This window comes from Zalophus californianus, chromosome 15 (assembly GCF_009762305.2).
Source record: "Zalophus californianus isolate mZalCal1 chromosome 15, mZalCal1.pri.v2, whole genome shotgun sequence".
Lineage (NCBI taxonomy): Eukaryota > Metazoa > Chordata > Mammalia > Carnivora > Otariidae > Zalophus > Zalophus californianus.
Window position 1 is genome coordinate 32,778,421 of NC_045609.1, and position 23,252 is coordinate 32,801,672.

Genomic DNA, 23,252 nt, shown 5'->3' on the forward strand with positions numbered 1-23,252 from the left:
GTGCCCACTTGGAGCGGCAGACAGGTGCACAAGCACAGGGATCCCTGGCCTGCCAGCACTGCTGTGTGTGTGCTCACGACCGTGACCACGGAGTCCTGCACACATGCGGGGGTCACATATTCCTAGCCGGGTACAGCCAGACCCCTATAAAGAGCGTCTTGAACACACCCGTGTGGACAGACTGGGCTGGATGTGCATAGCTAGACAGCGCCCACACACTCAGGGAGGCCCCGACCCTCCCGCGGAGTGACCCTCAAAGGCTGCTGGGAAGGCAGGCGCGCTCCAGGCGGGCCAGAAGGGCTTGCTCACCGCTGTTGTGTTTTCTCCCCAGCAGGGCTTTGAGGCTGCTCCCCAGGCATCTGCGTCAGTCTGCCAAGGCTGCCGCAGCCCGGCCCAGGGCTTCCCCACCCCGTCCACCTCACCTCCCTCCCTCTCATCCATCGTCAGCCATGGCTCACCGGGGCCGGGGTGGGGGAGGGGGCGGGCGGGGGCCAGGTCGGCCCCACAGTGACGCCTCTACCCCTGGCCCAGGGACCCCCCTCACGGTGCTCAACGGGCCCGTCCTGGCCCTGGACGCAGACCTGGACGTCTATGCCGTGGTGACCTACAAGCTGCTGGGCTCCCAGAGTGGTCTCTTCGACATCGACCACCGCTCCGGTGAGGCCTCCGTGCCACCCCAGCTCTCCCAGCCTGGCTCCAGGGCTTCCTGCTGGGGTGGGAGTGACCCACCACTAGATCTAGGGCCTCCCTTCTCATGCTAGGTCCAGGTTCTCCAGAGGGACCCCATTCCTCACAAGCCCCATTTTACAGCTGGACTAAGCCCCCTGGGGCCGGGCAGGAGGAACCAGCAGGAGGCTTGGAGCCAACCCAAGGGACCTGCTGGTGCATAAGCTCTCAGCCTAGGCAATGAGCCCCTAAACCCGCTCCCTCCATCTGCTCATGCCCCGGGCAGAGGCTCAGGCCCCTAGTCCACGAGAGCAGCCAAAGGTCTGTCCTCAAACCACATCCAAAGTTCCCCAGAGACCGTGTCCCATCAGTCCGGTCCTGGACAGGAGGCCAGCTTGGTGACAGGTGACAACAGGGAGAGATATGCTGGTGAGCAGGTCAGTGCTCCTCCCTGGGTCCCTCATCCTAGGCAAGACTCTGGAGCACTGCAGAGGGTACCTGGGGAGAGGCTCGTCCCAGGAAATTGGCCGCCGGGGGCCCTCCCTAAATGCTGCTTGTTGAGCCTTCAGGGAAGAAAGTCACTGCGTTGTCTTCCCCGCTCCACTTTCGTCTCTTTCCCCATCACACCCCTGTCTCTCTCTATCCCCTCCTGGCCGGCTATTGCCCCGTCTCCCCACTGTACCCCCTTTCCTTTGTGTCTCCCCGGCTGGTGGTGCCGGGTGCCAGGCGTGGTGACAGTGAGGTCAGGTGTCATCATTGACCGGGAGGCCTTCTCACCCCCGGTCCTGGAGCTGCTACTGCTGGCTGAGGATACTGGACTGCTCAATGGCACAGCCGACCTGCTGGTCACCATCCTGGATGACAACGACAACTGGCCCACCTTCAGCCCTCCTACCCTCACAGTCCACCTGCTAGAAAACTGCCCACCAGGTAAGCAGGGCCCAGGCCAGACCTGCTTGGTGGTCCACGGGGTTTGGAGCCTCACAGGTTGGAGGCAGAATTCACCCGGTGGGGAGAAAGAAGGGCAGCAGGGCGGGCGAAGAGAGCACTGGGGGGGGGGGGGTGGTCAGAAAAACCAGGAGGCCCTCACCTCCCTGCTCTGATCCACAGTGTTTGTCTGGAAAATGAGATTATTAAGATATGTTCCATCCGTATCCCTGGACAGAAAGACTGTTTTAAAGTCAAAATAGGATGAATGTGATTCCCATCAAAACCAAATATGATTTGGAGGGTATATTTGATTCTAAAGGTCAGCTGGAAGAGTAAGAACATTTTGAGATAGAAGTATAAATAAGGCAGATTTGCCTTACCAGATATGATAACATGTTACAGAACTATAGTATTTAAGACCGCATGATAGGAGCACAAGACTCTGGGACAAAGTAACCCAGGAACAGATACTGGTAAATTAAGGAAAGTAATATTATGTGATTAAAGAAACAATGAAGGGGGGCCTGGCTGGCTCAGTCGGTGGAGTGTGGACTCTTATTCTCGGGGTTGTGAGTTCGAACCCCAAAATAGAGCATAGAGAGCCTTAAAAAAATCCTTTTTTTTTTAAAGGAAACAATGAAATCAGTTGTGAAAACTAATTACTGTGCAAAATATTTATTAATATTCAGTGCAGATTCTCACCCCATATCAGACCCTAAAATGAAACCTAAAGACGTTCTAGAGAAAATACAAAAGAATAGAAGCATTTACAAACAAAAGAAGAAACTTCAGGTGAATGTTTCTCTGATTTCTGATAAAGAGGTTCTAAGCATATGAGAAACAAAACTCAAAAAAGGAAAACTATTAAATTTTGGTGCATGCTAAGTTAAATTTCTTTACACCAAACAATAGCAACCAGTATTGAAAGGCAAACAAACTGAGAAAATGATATGTGTCCCCAGTTATCAAATTACAGAGTTTGCATAAGTTGACAGGTAAGTGGACAAAGGACAAAAGTGGACAATATGCAGAAGATATTACTAATCGTTAAATTAGTAAAGATTTTTCAATCTCTCAAATAATCCTAAAATGTGAAATAAAATGAGAGTTACCTACAAAGTTGCAAACATGCTAAAGGAGAACCACTGGCAAGACTGGCCAGATGGGGCCCTGAGGAACCACCAACAAAGGTATCCTGGTATAAGGTTTTTGGAAGAGGCCACTGTGCTCAGCCACGCCCCATTCCCACCCCCATAGGATTCTCAGTCCTTCAGGTCACAGCCACGGACAAGGACAGTGGCCTCAATGGGGAGCTGATCTACCGAATAGAAGCTGGGGCTCAGGACCGCTTCCTCATCCACCCAGTCACTGGGGTCATCCGTGTCGCCAATGCCACCATCGACAGGGAGGAGCAGGAATCCTACAGGCTGACAGTGGTGGCCACCGACAGGGGCACCGTCCCTCTCTCGGGCACGGCCATCATCACCATCCTTATCGACGACATCAATGACTCCCGCCCGGAGTTCCTCAACCCCATCCACACGGTGAGCGTGCTGGAGTCGGCTGAGCCGGGCATGGTCATTGCCAACGTCACCGCCATTGACCGCGACCTCAACCCAAAGCTGGAGTACCACATCATCGCCATCGTGGCCAAGGACGACACTGACCGCCTGGTGCCCGACCAGGAGGATGCCTTTGCTGTGAATATCAACACAGGTACAAGGGCCTGCTCCCCTTCCACCTCACTCCTGACCCCCTGCCCCAGCCTCCTAGCCCTCAGCTTTCTTCCTGATCCTCCCTTCTTTCTGTTCCTCCCCGTTCCCTCAGCTGCACCCGCTACCACTCTCCCCCCAGCCCCAGCACCACACTGTCCCCTCTCTTCTCCCTCTCTCCCCTGGCTCCTTCCCTCTCTCCTCCTTGTATCAGCTCCATGTCTCCTTTCAGTCTCCCTCACTCTGCCAGTGTTCCGTGAGAACACCTCACCGCACTCTTGCCAGTGCTAAATATCGTAGAGCTTTCGTGTTTGTAACTGTATAGGAAAACGGTCCCTTGTTTTAATATGTATCTCTTTAATAACCAGGTGGTTGAACGCTTTCTTCATACCTATGCTAGTCATTTTAGTCATCTGTAAATCTTATATATACCCTTGATGATTTTCTTACACTATCACAAAAGAAACAACTGTGGTTTATCTTTCATGATCTATGCAGCTTATTATCATTTTGATGGTTTTACCATTTTCCCAATAGTTTCATGGTTTTACTCCTCCAGGGAGTTAGGAAAAGGGCATGAGACCCCTACAGGTATACTCCTTGAAAGGCCCAGAAGAGTGACAGAAAAACTAATGTGGCTATGACAAAATTCTAAAAAGCATTGTTATTCAGAAAAATGCATAGTAGAACAGCAATGAGATAGCAATTGTCCATATGTAATTAGCAGATAGTAAGATGCTGGATGGTATTGAGTATTGGTGACAATGTGGGGACATCAGAACGCTCACACATTACTGTAGGAGCTTAGACTGCTTCCACCATCTAGACAGCAGTATAGCACAAAGTCCACTCATACCCCATGATTCAACAATTCTGTTTGTGGGTATATGTCCCAAGGATATTCTCAGGTCAGTAACGGGACTGTATGCCATGTTACCTGCCATGTTATTGGTGGTGGGAGTTGGAGGCCGCCTGGGCATCCATCCCTAGGAGATTGGAGAGTAAAACATGGCGGGAGTACACCACGAATACTATGCAGCCGTCCAAAGCGATAGATTAGATTCACAGAGAAATGTGGGTAGACCTTAAAAATAACTACTTACTGAAAGAGTAAGAAATAGAATGGCAGATATATACATATCACAGTCCCACTTATGTAAATGTAAAATGCACACACACACACACACACACACACACACACACACATACATGATTTTCAGGAACACTTTCAAATGAAAAATATACTTCAGCCTATTACAGTGATTGACCAAGGGGAGAAGAGGGGAGAGGAGATACATACATAAAACAAGAGTGGTACCAGCGACCACAGGGTGCACGAACCCAAAGAGTACGATTCACTCAACATGCACCTGAGGCCCGAAGGGAAAAAGAAGACAGGAGAACCGGAGCACTGGAAGAGTTTAGATGGGTTAGCCCTGCCCCGGGGGAGCAAACTCCCTGCTGCCGTGGTTGGTCAGGACCATGGAAAGCTGTTCTGTGCCCCGCCCCACTTAATGCTGGGCTGGTGCCTCTACCACTTTTCTCGGCTCTCTTCTCCCTCCCTGCAACTGACTGTCTTCTCTCTATTTTTCTTTCCAGTGTCCTCTCTGCTTTCCCTACCCTTCTTGCTTACCTTTCCTCCCCTTTCTTCTCGTCGGAGCCTCAGCTCCCTGAGTGCTCCTAACCAGTGGGGCTCCCCCTTGCTCCCCTGGCTTCCTACCCACCCCCTTTCCCTCCCACTCCCTTCCCTCTCAAACCTCCTGCCCTGGGCTGCTCTGAATCCTACCGCCCCCCCCCCATGCCTTGCTCTGCTCCATCCCCTCTGCACCCCGAACTAACTGATGTTAACCCTTTCTCTCTTCCTCATGGCTGGCAGGCCTGCAGGTTTGAGCTCGGTTTCTTTGTCACTTCCCACCTCATCTCTGCTTCACCCCATTGCCTTCCTCCATACCACACCCCTGCCACCCTTCCTGTCCCGTGGGGCCCAGGCCAAGGCCGGGGCCCAGCCTTCGCAGACTGAACGCAGCCACCCTCTCCCCATCCTCGCTCCCCAGCCTCGGGGACGGGGAGCGAGAGTAGGAAGAGGCGGAGAAGGCAGCGGCCCAGGGTAAGTGACCGCCCGTGGCTGGGAGCCCGAGGAAGACCGCAGCCCAGCTGGGGGTCTGCCAAGGGGGAAGGCAATCCCAGAGGCCACACTGCCTGCGAGGGAGCTGGAGACAGAGAGGGAGTTTCACCTAGGATCAGGCCCCCAGGCCCTCCAACAGAGCCCAGCCCTGAGACTGGCCCAACTGGGTCTGTCCAGCTCGAGCCCCAGCCTCTGGAGGGTTCCTCTGTGATTCAGGGGCAGGCAGGGGCTTGGGGCGGCGGGGGGCGGGGGGCAGGAGAAAAGGAAACAACTCCTTGCTAGTATTAACACAAGATGGTGCTCCTTGCCCGCAATCAGGCCCTGTCGTGCCCTACTTAATCAAGGCAAAGGGGTAGGCCTAACTATCCAGGCTGCCCCACCACTGTCCCCTCCAGAGAACACCCTCAGGGATTTCTAGCTGCCTTGACCTTTTTATACTTGGTCTCCCTAGAATATAGGCATTGTTTAAGCTGTGATAAAATGCACCACATTAACCATATTTAAGCATACGGCTCAGTAGTGTCAGTATACGCAATTGTTGTAGAATACAAGCATTTTTGAAACAAGCAATTACATGGCACTATGTGTCCAGCACCGTTCTAAACCCTTTGCAAATATAAACTCATTTTAAGGTTATAATCCTCAAAATAGCTCTATGCGATAGATACTGCAATTATCCTCATTTTATAAATGAGGAAACAAGGTGCAGAAATGCTCAATAATTTTCCCAAGTTCACCTGGCTAGTAAGCAGTGAGTGAGGGGCAGAGTGAGGTGCCCCCATCTTGCAGGTGACTGTGGTCTCATCCCAGCCAAAGATGTCACCAGCAAGTCCCTGTTCTACTGGGGATCGCTGCCCTTGGTGTGGTTTGGGGGAGCTAGCCAGGAGAGCCCCTGGGAGGCCCAGATGTTATGAGGTTCCCCTCAAACTGAACCTAGTCTGGTCTACAGGGTCCGTAATGGTGAAGTCCCCACTGAACAGGGAGCTGGTTGCCACCTATGAAGTCACTCTCTCGGTGATTGACAATGCCAGTGACCTACCAGAACGCTCTGTCAGTGTGCCAAATGGTAAGACTCCCCCCCCCCGCCCCCGCCCCACGCCCGGCCCCGGCTTCTGCCCATTAGGGCAGGGACAGCAGGCTGGGAACAGGCACAGGCCTGCCCCCAGGGACGGAGCAGCAGGACCCCCTCACTGCAGGGGCTGCCAGTGGTCAGGCTACGTGAAGGGTATGAAGGGCGGCCGCTACAGGGAGGCTCAGGGTGGCCCTGTGTCCCAGTTGTGAGAGCTCAATGGTGGGGGATCCAGAAGCCCAGAACTGTGTGTGATCTTGAACCCAAAGGCTCAGAGTGGGAAGGAGGTTTGGCAGAGGCTGGACGGGCATTGAGAAATCGACCGGCCAGAGTCCCACCTCAGAGCCAGTGGGGAGCGTGTGGCTGGCATGTGTGACGGGAACCCCAGATCCAACGGCAAACTGTGGGGTCAGCCCAGAGGAAGGAAAGCGTGAGGAAACGTGAATGTCCATGGAGGCCAAGACACCACTTTGGAGGGCGCAGGCACCAGAGCAGAGAGGGGTGCAGGCCACTGCCCTACTCGCAGCCTGAGGCATGACTGGGAGGGGCTGCTAAAGGAGTGGATTTTGCATGGGCAGAGCCTGAAGGGGAGGCGGGTGTGGTGACGGGGTGGCCTCAAGTCACCCAGCTGCAGGGATGGGGAGATAGACCTGGCAGATATTGGCTGCTTATCTTTACAGGCCAGAGCCCAAGCTCTCAGGAAGGAAGAGCAGACCTGGCCATTGCCTGCATGTCCCCTGCTCAGAGGGCAAGGGCCCAGGCAGGTTACCTAGAGGGGATACCTCCAGACTAGAAGTAGAAGGCTGAATCAGGGAAAGGGTCTTCGACCCTTAGACCGTCACAGTCCTACCTCATTGGACAGGTTGGGAAACTGAGGCACAAAAGGGCCAGGGGCTCTGCCAAGGTCCACTCAGCCGGTTGGTAGAACTCAAACCCCTTCCCCTATGGAAGAGTGAGCGACCTAGACCAGGGGAAGGAGTCACATGCCACCACACGAGGGTTGGGTCGCGCTTCAGGGTGTCCCAGGAGGGCGGTGGAAGGCTACCACCCTCTTTGGGCTTGACTGGCACTTTAGGAAGGCCAGGCCTAGCCACATTGGTGTCCCTCACGTCACCCTCACCCCCTGCTTCCACCCCAGCCAAGCTGACAGTCAACATCCTGGACGTCAATGACAATACGCCCCAGTTCAAGCCCTTCGGGATCACCTACTACACAGAGCGGATCCTGGAGGGGGCCACCCCCGGCACCACGCTCATTGCTGTGGCCGCCATGGACCCGGACAAGGGCCTCAATGGGCTGATCACCTACACTCTGCTGGACCTGATGCCCCCAGGCTATGTCCAGCTGGAAGACTCCTCAGCAGGTGGGTGGGAAATCTGCCAGAAGGGCCCTGGGGGGCATGGCTCTGTGCCTGCTCAGCCTCCACAGGGGACCGTGGCCCACGTGTTGCCCTCCAGTCGGGGCCTCACCCTAGCCCCTCGGTGCGCTGGGCCAGATCCAATATGGCCAGCATTCCCGTCACTCCCAGATGCCCAAACTACAGGAAAGGAGAGTACCTAGTCCCGGGTGGGGTGGAGGCCCCCTCTGAGGTCTGCTGGACCCCCGGGATACTCCACCAGCATCTCTACCACCCAGCCTTCCACTATGAGTCTCACTTAGGGAGCGAGAAGGCCAAGACAAGAATCTCTCAGAGGGGGCGCCTGGGTGGCTCAGTTGGTTAAGCGACTGCCTTCGGCTCAGGTCATGATCCTGGAGTCCCGGGATCGAGTCCCGCATCGGGCTCCCTGCTCAGCGGGGAGTCTGCTTCTCCCTCTGACCCTCTTCCCTCTCGTGCTTTCTATCTCTCATTCTCTCTCTCTCTCAAATAAATAAATAAAATCTTTAAAAAAAAAAAAAAAAGAATCTCTCAGAGGAGGTTCTGGGCTAGTTGGTACTCATCCCTTTGACTTGTGAAAAGCCTTCTCACCCCTCCGGTAAGGAGAACAGCTGAATACCAGTTGCCGTGAGGCCTCTGGCCTGCCTGCCCCTGGGCACTGCTGCGGGGCCACCCTCCTTCTTCAGGGGGTCACCCCTGCCCCTCAGAGTTCCAGATCCTTCTCTTTATACTCTGGAGAGCTTCCATGAGTGAGGAGCGGCCAAACCAGCAGTGGGTGCCTCTGTGTTTTAGGGAAAGTCATTGCCAACCAGACGGTGGACTTTGAGGAAGTGCACTGGCTCAACTTCACCGTGAGGGCCTCAGACAATGGGTCTCCGCCCCGAGCAGCTGAGATCCCCGTCTACCTGGAGATCGTGGACATCAATGACAACAACCCCATCTTTGACCAGTCTTCCTACCAGGTGGGCAGCCAGGCAACAAGTTGGGTCAGGACCCAGGCCCGGGCCTTGGGGCCTTTGGGCATCTCCCACCCCTACCCTGCTGGCCTCTGCGCCCCGCAGGCGTGGCCACCCCATGAGCAGCTTGGTGCCCTGGGTTGTCTACCAGGTGAGCTTTCCGGGCAGGGGCGTAGACACTAGGCCTGACCCGAGCCCACTCTCTTCTCTCCCTGCCCACTGGGCTCCAGGAAGCTGTCTTTGAGGATGTGCCTGTGGGCACGGTCATCCTGACTGTCACCGCCACAGACGCTGATTCGGGCAACTTTGCCCTCATTGAGTACAGCCTCGGGGATGGAGAGGGCAAGTTTGCCATCAACCCCACCACGGTGAGCAGGCCAACTGGGTGGTGGGAAGGGCGCAGGGGCAGAGGCTGAGAAGCCACCACAAGTCGTCCCAGCTTCTGGGTCCTGCCATTGGGATGTCTGTGGTCTCAGAGGTTTTTCCACCAAGTCAGCAAGCCCGGCAAGAGTCCCAGACATCCTGTAGACTGTGGCCTTTCTGTCCCTGTGGCCAGAGTTTTTTGGAGCTAGTTTTTTGGAACTTTGTGGGACAAAAAAAATTCTGAGATGTGTCCCCACCAGACTAGAAAACTTGACTCGGGTCCAGGCGACTGCTTTTTAAAACTGTCAAAAGAGAGGTATAGGAAGCTCTGCGGCAAGTGGACACAGTGTTCGAGCTCCTACTGTATCCATGGCCCTGTATCAGTGCTGGGGGGCGGGGGAAGAAGCCTCCATGCGTGCCTCCCCCATGCTGCCATGGGTCTCAGACTTGTGGGAGAGTAGAAACTCAAGAGAAAGGATGGGTGATGATTTCAAATGACTGTAAATTGGTTCAAAGCTGCTGTTTCAGCACAGGGGGAGACCACTGTGGCCTGGGGGTGGCTGGTCAGGCAGGACCTTCCCCAGGGATGGGGTCAGAACTGGACTTTCCCTCCTACAGCCTCTCACTGCCCACATCCCCCTGCACTCTGCCCCATCAGCAGGCTTCTGTCCTTCCTGCTCAGTGTGAATGATCAGTCATGCCCCTGGCCTGGCACTGTGAACAGCAAATGCTCTACACCTGGCCAGGTAGCGAGCTCCAGCCTGGGCTGTCCAACCCATCTCCAGGTAGACTGGAGTCGTGAGGGCAAGCGGAGCCACTGGAATCCAAGCTCCCTGGGGGTAGGGGCTGTTGTCTCTTCTGTTCGGTGCCGTGTCTCCAGAGCCTAGAACAACGTCTGGCGCAGAACGAATGCTCAATAAATAACAGTTGGATTGATGAAGGACCTGATTCTACCCTCCCCTTACTAGGGTGACATCTATGTGCTATCCTCTCTGGACCGGGAGAAGAAGGACCACTATATTCTGACGGCCTTGGCCAAAGACAACCCTGGAGATATAGCCAGCAACCGTCGAGAAAATTCGGTGCAGGTAAGGGCCACGAGCCCAGGCCAGGGACCCTAAGAACTGGAATTGTGGAGGCAACAAGCAAAGCCTTAACTTTAGAGAATGCTGCAGAGTGGGAGCAAGCCCCCCCGCCCCCGGGCCCGGTCCCCTCGGAGACGTGGTGGCAGCAGGAGACAGCAGGAGCTTAGCTGGGTGAGTCAAATGGCAGTGGCTTAGGGAGATGGGGACTCTCTAAGAGAAATCTGTTGTGCCCAACCCCTGCGAAGACAGTGTTTAAAATACCTGAGTGTAACCCAAGTAAAGCCTGGGGCTCCAATGTCCCACTATCCATGGTGTCCCAGTGAAAACAACAGTCCAGCAACTAAACATAATCATAACACAGTTATTTTCATGTATGTCCCTTCAAGAACATTAGGAGGCTTTCCAGTTCTCAGCCCCATTCCCACTCCGGCTCTAGCCTCAACGCAGTTCCCCTGAGGCCAGCCTACCCCCTTCTAAGCTCTGTCCCCACTTCTGTCCAAAGTCCCATGCCTTGAGGCTCTGCTCTCTCCTTCTTTCTTCCCCGGTTCCTGCCTTGTCCAGTCCTGTGTTTCTGTATGCGGTTCTGCCGTTTCTCCCCACAAGAGCCTAACCATCCAAGGAAAACTGTCCTGGAGCGTGGGGGCTGGTGAGCAGCTGGGTGGGCAAAGACAAAGTCCTGTTAGCAGGTGTCCCTAAGGGGGAAGGAGTCGGGAGCACTCACACGCCCGAATCCCGTCCCTGTCACATTGCTGCGCGGGGAACAGCCCAGTATTTGGAGTCAGAAGACTAAGACTGCCCTCGGCGTTTGGCATATAACCTCTCTGAGCCTCAGTTGTCAACTCTGCAGGGGGTGGGAGGCCGGGGCAGCAGTGATGATGCCTCCTCCCCCAGGTAGTGGTGAGTCAGGGAGATGGGGAGTTGGAAGGTGCTTTGTGCACAGAACAGGGTTCTTAAAATCCTGAAGGGTTCTCGTGGGGATGCAGTCAGGCAGGGCCTCAGCAGCCAGGGGAGAGACGGCCTTCGGCCTGGTGTGTCCGTGGGCCCCACCCTGGCCCGGGGGGTTGGCAGAGGGAGCCAAGTTCCAAGCCAGACACACATCCCAACCAAGAGCGAACTTTTGGGAGTGGAGGAATCATAGGGCAGCCTTAAGGTAGAGAAATCAGAGCCAGATGTAGGGGCCACAGTGGGAAGGAGCAAAGGATGGAGTGGGAGGGGGGTGGGGAGGGCTCCTTGCTTCGGGACCCAGACACAGATACCTGGTAACCACAGGACTAGCTGCAGAGCATTAACTGGGGCGCTGTGCATCATGGGTGAACCTTAGCGGCCCTTGAGAGATGAGATACTACTGTCCCCAGCGCACAGCTAAGGGCACGGAGACTTGGCCGGTGGGGGACGGGGAGTAAATAAATTGAGGTCGGAATCCAATAGTGGGCACTGTCTACCCTGGCTTTTACTCCTGTATGAGCGAATCACCCAAAGCAGCCCCTCGGTATGCTCCTGAGCTTTGACCTCTACCTCCCCGCGGCCCCCCCCCCCCCCAGGTGGTGATCCGGGTGCTGGACATCAATGACTGCCGGCCACAGTTCTCCAAGCCCCAGTTCAGCACAAGCGTGTATGAGAACGAGCCGGCAGGCACCTCAGTCATCACCATGATGGCCGCCGACCAGGACGAGGGCCCCAATGGGGAGTTGGCCTACTCACTGGAGGGCCCTGGCGTGGGTAAGTAGGCCGCTCCCCACCCGTGATGCCTTGGGCGCGGGAGGAGCAGGCGGTGGTGCGCAAAGCCCCAGGCCAGGAGGAGGAGGAAGAGGGGCGGAGGGACGTCTCAGCCAGAGCCAGGCCCGGCTCTCCTGTCCCACCCGCCAGAGGCCTTCCACGTGGACATGGACTCAGGTCTGGTGACCACAAAGCGGCCGCTGCAGTCCTACGAGAGGTTCAACCTGACCGTGGTGGCCACGGATGGCGGACAGCCCCCACTCTGGGGCACCACCATGCTCCTGGTGGAGGTCATCGACGTCAACGATAACCGCCCTGTCTTTGTGCGCCCGCCCAACGGCACTGTCCTCCACATCAGAGAGGTACCGCTGTCCCCTGGGCCTCCCGCCCACCACCATCTCCCTCCCGCAGTCACGCCTGGAAGAGTGAAAGGGTCCCCCGGGGAAGGTGGGGAAACTGAGGCCACTATGCCAGCGCGAGGTCCTGGGCCCAAGTCTAACTGTCACTACTGTGACCTTGAGAAAGTGACTTCTCTGGGTGGCTTTTCATCCGCAAAATGGGTCCAAGAATAGTAGATGCCCTAGCTCTTCCTCCTAGACGTCTGCCAAAAAAGGCGGCCTCCCCGGACACCCACTTCCCCGTATCTGTGTCTCAAAATAAACATACATGTTCCTTCCGTCTGTCTGCTGTTCCTGCTGATACCCGGCCTAGGGACTGGGGATGGGCATCCAAATAAGAAACAAGGGGAAGTGGCTGAGGTTCCAGAATTCCCCAATCCTTCTTCCATCTCTTGATCCAAATTGCCTCGTAAAGGCAGGGAGCGTTCTTTTATCCCCTGCCCTGCCCCCTCCTTCCTCTCAGGCCCCAGGCCGGACCTGCTCAGTGCTGGTCTACTCCAGGGATCTCCCACTTGTGCGCTGTTCCCCCAACTTCAGCATGCCTCTGCCTCTCAGAATGTCAATATCAGGTCCTTGTCACTGTCCCCACTTTGAGGTCCCACAGGAGACATATCTCCCAGGGCTAAGCAGCAGGAAACGCTGTGCCCAGACCTTGTGAGTTGCTTTATCCGGTGCCCACGGCAGTGAGGGAGTGGTCCTCTTCGAGCTGCCCACTGGGGAGCTCGGCGAGGCCAGCCCACGCTGGGTGACCCTGCAGGGGCTTAGTGCACAGACCTTGCCCCCCACCCCTCAGTTTCCATTTTCCTGCCAACCGTTTCTTTTTCTTTACCCTGATTTTTTTTTTTAACTTGTTCATTCTTGTTATAATTTATACGTTCTTGTAAGTGGTCTCAAATCTTTTTTGTGGAAGAAGGCAAGATATAAATTAATAATAATCTAGTTCTGGGCGCCTGGGTGGCTCAGTTGGTTAAGCGACTGCCTTCGGCTCAGGTCATGATCCTGGAGTCCCAGGATCGAGTCCCGCATCGGGCTCCCTGCTCGGCAGGGAGTCTGCTTCTCCCTCTGACCCTCCCCCCCTCTCATGTGCTCTCTCTCTCATTCTCTCTCTCTCAAATAAATAAAATCTTTAAATAATAATAATAATAATAATCTAGTTCTTTTCCACAACAAAGGCCCAATTTGCTATGTTTTCCCCTTCAAGACACCATATTTTGAAAGATTTGTGTCTCCCAAACAGCAAGCATTTGTCATCATACTTGCTATTTTTTTTAAAGATTTTTTATTTTTTTATTTATTCATGAGAGACAGAGAGAGGGAGGGAGAGAGAGAGAGAGAGAGAGAGGCAGAGGGAGAAGCAGGCTCCCAAGGAGCAGGGAGCCCGATGCGGGACTCGATCCCAGGACTCCGGGATCATGACCTGAGCCGAAGGCAGACGCCTAACCATCTGAGCCACCCAGGCGCCCCATACTTGCTATTAATTAGATAACTACCATTTAGAGTTTCTGATTGTCCTGATCAGTGAGATACAAAGTAAAACCATGCTGAGCTGATAATTTTTCAAGTAAAGGCCAAGAAATGTGCTCTTTTCCTTGTGCCCTGTGCAGCCTTATTATGGGTCAGTGTATGATGTCCATCAGATTTCTTGAGATCTTAGACTTAACTCAAGGGAATCAAGAGCCTGGGGCCCAGAGAGGTAGAGTGCATGTCCAAGTCACACGGTGAATTCGTAACAGACTAGAACCCAGCTGTTGTCTCTATCCACCATGTCATCCTACCCACCTGTCCCTCATTTTCGGGCACCCCATTGGGTAGATGGTGTTTTCTGGGGATACCTAGGGCTCCTGTGATTACGGTAGCAGAGCACAAGACAGACCCAGGGACAGAGGGGTAGCTATGGCCTCAGCCTTTGGATTCCCCTTCTGCCTTCCAGTGGGATCCAAGGGATGGGGGGAAGCCCCTGGAAGGGCACTAACCCTGAGAGAGTGTGAAGCATGGTGGATGGAGACCAGGCAGGTCCACTGAGGGGCAGTGGAGTGGGGGTGGGGTGAAGGGATGTTCTAGCAGGTGCTCAAGACTCCAGGAGAGTCCAGCTAAGCCGGCAGACGTTTCCTAAGGCTGCTGGAAGGTGGCAAGGACAGTCTGCTGAGTGAGGAGAAAGAACAAGAGGGCCATCAGGGCCTGGGAGCTGGGATTCTCAGAAGCCCCAGGAGCCTCCCTGCCAAACCCCCCTACCCTACCCCCCACCGCAGGAGATCCCGCTGCGCTCCAATGTATATGAGGTCTATGCCACAGACAAGGACGAGGGCCTCAACGGGGCCGTGCGCTACAGCTTCCTGAAGACGGCGGGCAACCGGGACTGGGAGTACTTCACCATCGACCCCATCAGCGGCCTCATCCAGACAGCTCAGCGCCTGGACCGCGAGAAACAGGCCCTGTACAGCGTAAGGGGGCGGGACCCGGGTGAGGGGCGGGGCCGAGGGCGGGGCTTTCCTCCGGGCACAGGGCCGCCCCCTCCCCACCTAGAATGCCTGCCAGGGTGGTGAGCTGGCTCCCCCGGGGGGAGACCTCCTCTGACTGTGTTCTTCTGTCCCCCAGCTCATCCTGGTGGCGAGCGACCTGGGCCAGCCAGTGCCATATGAAACCATGCAGCCGCTGCAAGTGGCCCTGGAGGACATCGATGACAACGAACCTCTCTTTGTGAGGCCTCCAGTGAGCTCACCGCCGCACCCCCCCACCCCCGCACCAGCCACACCCACACAGGGACTCACCTGCCTGCAGGCGCACATGCTCACCCGCCCCTGTGCACACTGTGCCGCTACGTGTGGTTACGCACGGAAACTCTGCATGCACCTCACAGAACAAATATTTATTGAGCAGTTGCTATTTCAAGGTACTACTCGGCAGTCAGAAAAGCAAACAGGCCTGCCTCGTGGAGAGGTAGCTCTCCTGATTGCACACACAAGAGCGCGCAAGAAAACTGAAATTCAGCTCTGCCGCACAGAGCTGGGGCTGAGCCCCTCTTGTTGACTCAGACTCTGCGACTTGGGGTTTTTTCTTGTGTGCACATGGGATGTGAGGTTCTCCGGGGACCGTGTGAGTGCGGGTGTGTGCGCGCATGCACATGTATATGACTGTGCCCCCTTGCTCAGGTGTTCTGTGAAGCTCTTTGCTTCACAGAACAGGCCAGGCCAGGCCCAACCCATGCTTCCTTGATAGTTCCAGAAGCTCTGCTCACCCCACGGGGCCTGGGCAGTGAAGTCCCTCAGCCCACAAAAGGCACTGCCTGGGGCCTTCCGACCTTGGCCTCCTGTGACCTCCCTCTCCCCCCCTGCAGAAAGGCAGCCCCCAGTACCAGTTGCTGACAGTGCCCGAGCACTCTCCACGTGGCACCCTCGTGGGCAACGTGACAGGCGCCGTGGACGCAGACGAGGGCCCCAACGCCATCGTGTACTACTTCATTGCAGGTGGGACCCGCGGGCTCATGCCCTACCGACCGTGGGGCTGGAAAGGACCCCACCATGCCCCACCCCGGCCCCACCCCCTCACCGTGCCATGGTCCCGCCCCCAGCCGGCAACGGAGAGAAGAACTTCCATCTGCAGCCTGACGGGCGCCTGCTGGTGCTGCGGGACCTGGACCGGGAGCGGGAAGCTGTCTTCTCCTTCATCGTCAAGGCCTCGAGCAACCGCAGCTGGACACCTCCGCGGGGGCCCTCCCCGGCCCTCGACCTGGTCACCGACCTCACCCTGCAGGAGGTGCGCGTCATGCTAGAAGACATCAACGACCAGCCCCCGCGCTTCACCAAGGCCGAGTACACCGCAGGTGCCGGGGGCAGGGTCTGGGCCCCGGGGATGGGACCTGGGTCCCAGCCCTGCCACTTACGTCCGCCTGCCCATTCCACAGGAGTGGCCACCGATGCCAAGGTGGGCTCAGAGTTGATCCAGGTGCTGGCCCTGGATGCAGACATTGGCAACAACAGCCTGGTCTTCTACAGCATCCTGGCCATCCACTACTTCCGGGCCCTTGCCAATGACTCTGAGGACGTGGGCCAGGTCTTCACAATGGGTAGGAGCCTCCACCCAAGACCTCTGTCACTGCATGGACTGTAGTCTGGAGGAGATGGGGTCTGTGTGGGCACCACAGGGTATGAGTGACTGGCCAGCCAGCTATGTGAATCCTTCCATTCACCCTCCCTAGATCTAACCCGTCATACAGCCAGCCCCTTGTGAATCCTTTCCTCCATCTACCTTTCTAGTCTCTGATCCACGTCTCCATCTCTCCATCTACCCACCTGCTTTCTCCTTCCTTCCTTCCCTCCATCTTCTCATCCATCCGTTATTCATCCATCCATCCATCCACCCATTCACCCACGCATGTGTCAGTCTGCCCCACCCCGGGCATCTGTCCATCCTTCCTCTCACTCATCCGTCCGTCCACCCATCTACCCATCCGTCCATTCATCCATCCATCCACATGCCCATCCTCCTTTCCGTATATCCGCCTGTCTTCCCATTTGTGTACCTCTCCCCTCCCCCGGGTCAGGCATTGTGCTAAGCACTGGGGAAGCACGTATGTACCTAAAGGTATGCATTTTGACTAGTGCATTTGCCTGTGTGGATAGCTGAGCCTCTTGGGTCAGGTTCAAGAAGGTGTCCTGGTGGGTGTCCCATGACCTTACTTCTAGACCCCACCCCTTCCCCACGCTTGCCTACTGCAGTCTAGACTCCTTCCTTGGCCTGGCTTTCAAGGTTCACCAGGTCTTCCTCCCAGTCCCTCCTCTGTTTCCACAGCCCACCCACTACCTGTAAGGGCCCCGTGTCCACCCAAAGCTGAATGCCTCACCACTCCTGCAGCCTTTTCTAGACCACCCTCCGCTGGCCTTCGCTCTTTGTCTTCACCTCCTGAAATACCATCTTGACCTTCACCTCTGCCTTCAGATATGCTCCCCATTACCATCCTCTGGAGCTTAATTCACAGGCCACCTCCTCCGGTCACACAACCAGATGCCATCCTTTGTCCTCTGATCTACTGCTGCTCTTAGTTTAGTAAATTAAGGCACAGAGAGGCTACGTAGCTTGTGAACCCAGGTCTGCGGTCTTCTAAGACAAGACTGCCACAGCACCTCGGGTCATCTCTGTAGTACGGCTGTGGAATCCTGAAGTGCATGTGTGTGAGAGAGACAGTCAGTGGGGGGCTCAGACGTGTTCCCTGGTCCCCCAGCACGGGACAGCAGAGTCCCAAACTCACCATCTTTAGGTCGGTGCAGCCCACAGCTGTGTTTGAACTTGCAGGGTTTAAGTAAAACTTAGAAGTACCAGTTAGGGCAGCAGTGGCTGCCTTCTCTGAGGATGACAAACAGCTGAGCCGAGGCCAATGCCACCGCTCCCTCAATGAACACTCACGTTCACTTGTCCCCACGCCTCAGTCATCTCTGCTCTCTCCTGGGCCCTGCGGGCACTTACGGCCTGAGATGCTGCCTCCCCTCAGTGTGTCCCCTGGCCCTCACCCCTCCCCAGCAGATTCAGGGGCACTGGGTGGTCCCTGAGCTGCACCTGCCCATGGGCTCTTCCCGCAGGGAGTGTGGATGGTATCCTGCGCACCTTCGACCTCTTCATGGCCTACAGCCCCGGCTACTTTGTGGTGGACATCGTGGCCCGGGACCTGGCAGGCCACAACGACACGGCCATCATCGGCATCTACATCCTGAGGGATGACCAGCGTGTCAAGATCGTCATTAATGAGATCCCCGACCGCGTGCGTGGCTTTGAGGAGGAGTTCATCCGCCTGCTCTCCAACATCACTGGTGCCATCGTCAACACTGATGATGTGCAGGTGCCCCATGGAAGCACCCCGGGTCTAGGGGCTGGGAGGGGAGGGGGACCAGGCCACAGGGACAGAGCATGGCAGAGAGATCATCGGTCTGAAAGGGGGTCTGTGCTGCCTCAGTCATTCCCTAGCAACGTGGCCTTGGAAAAGTCCTTCCACGTCTCTGGCCCTCAGTATCCTCACCTATAAAATGAGGCTAATAATAGTGCCCGGTCCCATGCAGTGAAGTGATTGGCATCATGCTTAGTCCTTGGGGAGCACTCAGCAGCGATGGGTTTATTGACAGGGCAGGCCAGGAGGGGCTCCCCATCCCATTCCTTGCTCCTGCCACAGCCCACCATGCCCCCTCTCGCCTAGTTCCATGTGGACAAGAAGGGTCGGGTGAACTTCGCACAGACCGAGCTGCTCATCCATGTTGTGAACCGCGATACCAACCGCATCCTGGACGTGGACCGGTGGGTGGGGTCTGTGCTCAGACCATCAGCCCCACCTCCCTGCCCCGGGAGGGACCCCCCCCAAAGGAGGCAGATAACACCATCAGGCTGGCTGTGTGGGGGCTCCCCCCTCCGAGAGGGAGGCAGGGCCAGTAAAGAATAGTTTGGGGGTGTCCTCCACCCTCTGAGCCTTACTCTCCCCATCTGTAAAGTGTAAATACTACATGGATGGTGAGGAGCAAGCAGGATCTTGTGTTGAGGGGTGGTGAAACCTGTAAGATACAAGCTATTCTAGCTGGGTGGGATCTGATTTTGCAAGGCTTGGTGGGGTTCAATTTGGGGGTCAGAGGCAAGAGCTCTGCAGACATTTCTGCGTGGGACAAGCTCTTAAGGAATGGCTGAGGGGAGCTGAGGCCCCTGCCCCTCATGCAGAGTGATCCAGATGATTGACGAGAACAAGGAGCAGCTACGGAATCTCTTCCGGAACTACAACGTTCTGGATGTGCAGCCTGCCATCTCTGTCCGGCTGCCCGACGACATGTCCGCCCTGCAGGTAGTTCTGGGGGCACCCAGCCCCGCCAGCCCTCTGCCCTGGGTGCTCTCGCCCACTCATGCCTGGCCCCACTCCCCCAGATGGCGATCATTGTCCTGGCCATTCTCCTCTTCTTGGCGGCCATGCTCTTCATCCTCATGAACTGGTACTACAGGACCGTGTGAGTGACCCCCACCTCCCTGCCCTGGGACAGGCTGACCAGCCCTGCTCCTGGGACAGTCACAGAGGCAGGCAGGGCCCTGAGATGCCAGCCCTGTCCAGCCTCCTTCACCAGCCCCTCTCTCTGCTTCCCTCCAGACACAAGAGGAAGCTCAAAGCCATTGTGGCTGGCTCAGCAGGTGAGCAAGGGCTGTGATGGGGTGCTTGAGAGGGCAGGAGGGGCCTCGAGGGGTCTAGAGTGCCTGCCTAGGCCTCACAAGGCTGGCTCGGCTCCCCCGGCCCAGCAGGGTGCACCCCTCCCCTCCATACCCCAGCACTTCTCCCTACAGGGAACCGTGGTTTCATCGACATCATGGACATGCCCAACACCAACAAGTATTCTTTTGATGGGTAAGTGGGGTCCCTGAGCCCTCAGGGTGCACTTTGGGGAGGCCTGCCCGGGTCCCAATTGGAGTAGGTTCTCTACCACCCCTCAAGCTCTGAGGGACCAGACTAGCTAAAACTTGGGGCGGGGGTGCCCCCTAGTGGGCCAGTCACCCTTCTCTACACTCAGAAACTATTGGCTGAGCTGGGATCCACATCCTAATTGGGCCCCAGTTCCAGGGGACAGAGACTTTGGATACCACCTGCAGAGTGAGACCGCTGGACCCAAGCTGATCCAGACTGACACGTCACGCTGGTTCCTGCAGGATCCTAGTGTGGGAGGGTGCACCCCTGAGGGCCACAGGCGAGGGGCCTCCTTCTCATGGCCCTGAACCACCAGTCCCGTGCTGGCCAGGGAAGAGGGCAGGGGTTAGTGGTGAAGCTATGAGAGCATCTGTGCACTCAGGCTGTCCCTCGTCACTCTACCCCCCCCACCCCCCACATGCAGAGCCAACCCCGTGTGGCTGGATCCTTTCTGCCGGAACCTGGAGCTGGCTGCCCAGGCTGAGCATGAGGACGACCTGCCAGAGAACCTGAGTGAGATTGCAGACCTATGGAATAGCCCCACCCGCACCCATGTGAGCCAGTGCCAGAGCTGGGAGCGGGGGGGATCATGAGGGATGGGGGTGGAGGTAAAGCTGGTCTTGGCCACTGATCGCCAAGGAGCTGGGTTCCGGGGGTGGGGGGTGGGGGGATTGTCACTGCTCCGGGCGTGTATGTACACGTGTGTGCATGCAGTCTACCTCTGCTCCAGTTCGTGTTCTCTCCCCCCCCAGGGAACTTTTGGGCGTGAACCGGCAGCAGTCAAGCCGGACGATGACCGGTACCTGCGGGCAGCCATCCAGGAGTATGACAACATTGCCAAGCTGGGCCAGATCATTCGGGAGGGACCCATCAAGGTGAGTCCTCCCTGCAGGCTCCTGCACCACACCGCCTCAGGGCCCTGCACCCAGACCTCTGACAGCACTGGCACTAGCTGCAGAGGATACAGGAATGGGGGCGGATCCTGGGAAACAACTTTTCCACCTCTAGGCTCAGCTAGATCTGCCCTCCACTGGGCAAAAGTGTGCAGAAAGAGGGGCCCGGGCACCAGGCTGATGGGGAGCTGCTTCAGCCTGCAGTGGCCTGAAGCCCACGTGGGTTCTGGCTGGTCACTGTCACCAGCAAGCTCTGCTCCCAATCCTCTACCCTCGGATCAGGTGCCTGTGATCACCTTCCATCACCCCCATCAGAGTTAGTGAGGGGTGTGGCAGGCAAGGGAGGGCCTTGGTGGGGGGGTTAACCCTCTCCCTCCCCCAGGGCTCACTGCTCAAGGTGGTCCTGGAGGATTACCTGCGGCTCAAAAAGCTCTTTGCACAGCGGATGGTGCAAAAAGCCTCCTCCTGCCACTCCTCCGTCTCTGAGGTAGCCGGGCGAGCCCGGAGCTGTGTGCTGTGCCCCAGCGCTGGGGGTGCTCATTCCCTCCCTCCCTCCCTCCCTCCCTCCGTCCCTCTCCCCAGCCACCCTCATCCTTCTCAGAGTCTCTAGAGTTCAGCAGCCAGGGCCAAAGACAGCAATGGGCGGGGTCCAGGAAGTCTACCTCCTGGGCTCCACAGTGGGCTTTCCCAGCATGGGTACTGGGGAGGGTTTCTCAGGCTTGAGGGGCCCAAGAAGATGCCCGGGAGTGATGTCCTATAGGAAACTGGCTCAGGGTCAAACGGGTCCATATAGGTTTGTCTGCCTGCAGTAGTGTCAACAGTTTAAGAACTCAGACTTTATTTAAAAACCCAGATTTCCCGTTGGGCCAACAATTCCCAAATGGAATAGGCCAGAGCTAACAGTTCCACACGGGACAAAAGTGCCACATGGTGAGTTTCCACTATATCCTGTCACCCCTCCAATTTCACCTGTGGACACTCCCTACCTGGCCAGAGTGGATCCTGTTTGAGGACAGACTGGTAACAAATGAGATCCCAAAACTGCATCATAGGATCTTTATAGATCATTAAATACACAGAATTCAAGATTCTCAGGGGAAGCCCACGTTTTAAGAACACCACCCTAAGTGTCCGTGGTGCCCCCCCCCCTTTGTACCCAGTTTGAGAACCACTGTCATCAGCTAACAGGCCTACTGCAGCTCGAGCCCTGAGTTCCTTGCAGTTACCTGTGTGCAGGAGGGAAGAAACAGTGATACAGCAGGTGCGACTCTGGGGCCAGCCACCTGCTCAGCCCTTGGGCATGGCCCTGAGCCTGGGCGGGTCCCAGAGCCACTGGCGGATCCTGGCCTCTTGCAGCTGATCCAGACGGAGCTGGAGGAGGAGCCAGGGGAGTGCAGCCCTGCCCGGGGCAGCCTGCGCTTCCGCCACAAGCCGCCCACGGAGCTCAAGGGGCCCGACGGCAGCCACACGGTGCACGGCAGCACCGGCACGCTGCTGGCCACTGACCTTAACAGCCTGCCCGAGGATGACCAGAAGGGCCTGGGTCACTCGCTGGAGACCCTGACCACCGCGGAAGCCAGTGCCTTCGAGCGCAACGCCCGCACGGAGTCAGCCAAATCCACACCCCTGCACAAGCTTCGTGATGTGATCCTGGAGAGCCCCCTGGAGATCACAGAGCTATGACCAGACAGAGGGGGGGGCCTTGCTGGTGTCCCCCATCCCTCCCAGGGCAAGGGCAGAGCAGGACCACAGTGTGGGCCCCTCCCCAGGCCAGCCAGGGCTGTACCACCTCGGGCTGGCCTGGTGGAGCCTGCTCCAGTTGCTCAGACTCTGCTTCTGCCAGACGCCCATTCAGCACCTGACCTCTACCTTCATAAAATTTGTTATTTTTTTAAGAAAACCAAACAAAAATGATAAGCATCTAAGGACAAGGTAAGGAGGGTCACTGGGGGTCCAGGAGTCTGAGGACGAACTCAGCCCAGGCTGAGCTCTAAAAAGGCCACGGAAGCCCTCCCCACCCCCTGCCACATCCCTGTCCATCTCCCCCTCCCCACCGCCCCGCCACGCCCAGCACCAGGGGAGGGAGGCCCAGAGCTGGCTCACCCCACCTGGCCTTGATTCCCTGACTTCAGCTCAAGTCCCAGTGCATTTCTAGCACATCCCTGGCTGGACACCCAGCTGGGCGCCGTGAGTGATCCCTGCCTCCCCACATGGACGTGGTCAATTGTCAGCGAACGGCATTCTTTACATTCCACTGGCTTCCTTCCCAAATGTGGCGGCTCGTAAAGAGAGAGGACTGGTGTTCCCTTGGATTCTGAATGTAGAGTGTTTGCGTGTATTCCTTTTTTAAATTATTCCCTCAACATTTTCCCCTTTTGTTTAACTGGTACTCACTGAACGTTTCTGGAATAGTCTGCATTTTAAATAAGAAAAACAACTCACAAGGAGGCAATTCAATTCGTCCTGGCTCAGTAAACTACCCTCGCAGTTGGCCTGGGGCAAGGGGGAGGGGGCCTGGTCAGTGGGGGGTGGGGATTCTCTTTGCCC

The 23,252-nt window shown here is 56.6% G+C and overlaps 1 protein-coding gene across 1 annotated transcript in view; it reads left to right on the forward strand.

Annotated features, from left to right (window-relative positions):
* CDH23 (cadherin related 23) overlaps window positions 1-23,157 on the forward strand; it is a 414,708-nt gene extending 391,551 nt beyond the window's left edge. The window contains exons 46-68 of the mRNA XM_027587690.2: window positions 532-657; window positions 1,393-1,596; window positions 2,854-3,312; window positions 6,383-6,499; window positions 7,641-7,865; window positions 8,670-8,839; window positions 9,064-9,201; window positions 10,165-10,284; window positions 11,823-12,000; window positions 12,148-12,359; window positions 14,645-14,836; window positions 14,991-15,104; window positions 15,730-15,859; window positions 15,964-16,458; window positions 17,969-18,225; window positions 18,577-18,674; window positions 19,086-19,206; window positions 19,287-19,366; window positions 19,504-19,544; window positions 19,695-19,755; window positions 20,237-20,366; window positions 20,565-20,687; window positions 22,062-23,157. Coding sequence (XP_027443491.2) covers window positions 532-657; window positions 1,393-1,596; window positions 2,854-3,312; window positions 6,383-6,499; window positions 7,641-7,865; window positions 8,670-8,839; window positions 9,064-9,201; window positions 10,165-10,284; window positions 11,823-12,000; window positions 12,148-12,359; window positions 14,645-14,836; window positions 14,991-15,104; window positions 15,730-15,859; window positions 15,964-16,458; window positions 17,969-18,225; window positions 18,577-18,674; window positions 19,086-19,206; window positions 19,287-19,366; window positions 19,504-19,544; window positions 19,695-19,755; window positions 20,237-20,366; window positions 20,565-20,687; window positions 22,062-22,388 — 4,118 coding nt within the window. The 3' untranslated portion in view covers window positions 22,389-23,157. The remainder of the gene's footprint in view (window positions 1-531; window positions 658-1,392; window positions 1,597-2,853; window positions 3,313-6,382; window positions 6,500-7,640; window positions 7,866-8,669; window positions 8,840-9,063; window positions 9,202-10,164; window positions 10,285-11,822; window positions 12,001-12,147; window positions 12,360-14,644; window positions 14,837-14,990; window positions 15,105-15,729; window positions 15,860-15,963; window positions 16,459-17,968; window positions 18,226-18,576; window positions 18,675-19,085; window positions 19,207-19,286; window positions 19,367-19,503; window positions 19,545-19,694; window positions 19,756-20,236; window positions 20,367-20,564; window positions 20,688-22,061) is intronic.
* The last annotated feature ends 95 nt before the right edge of the window (window positions 23,158-23,252 follow it).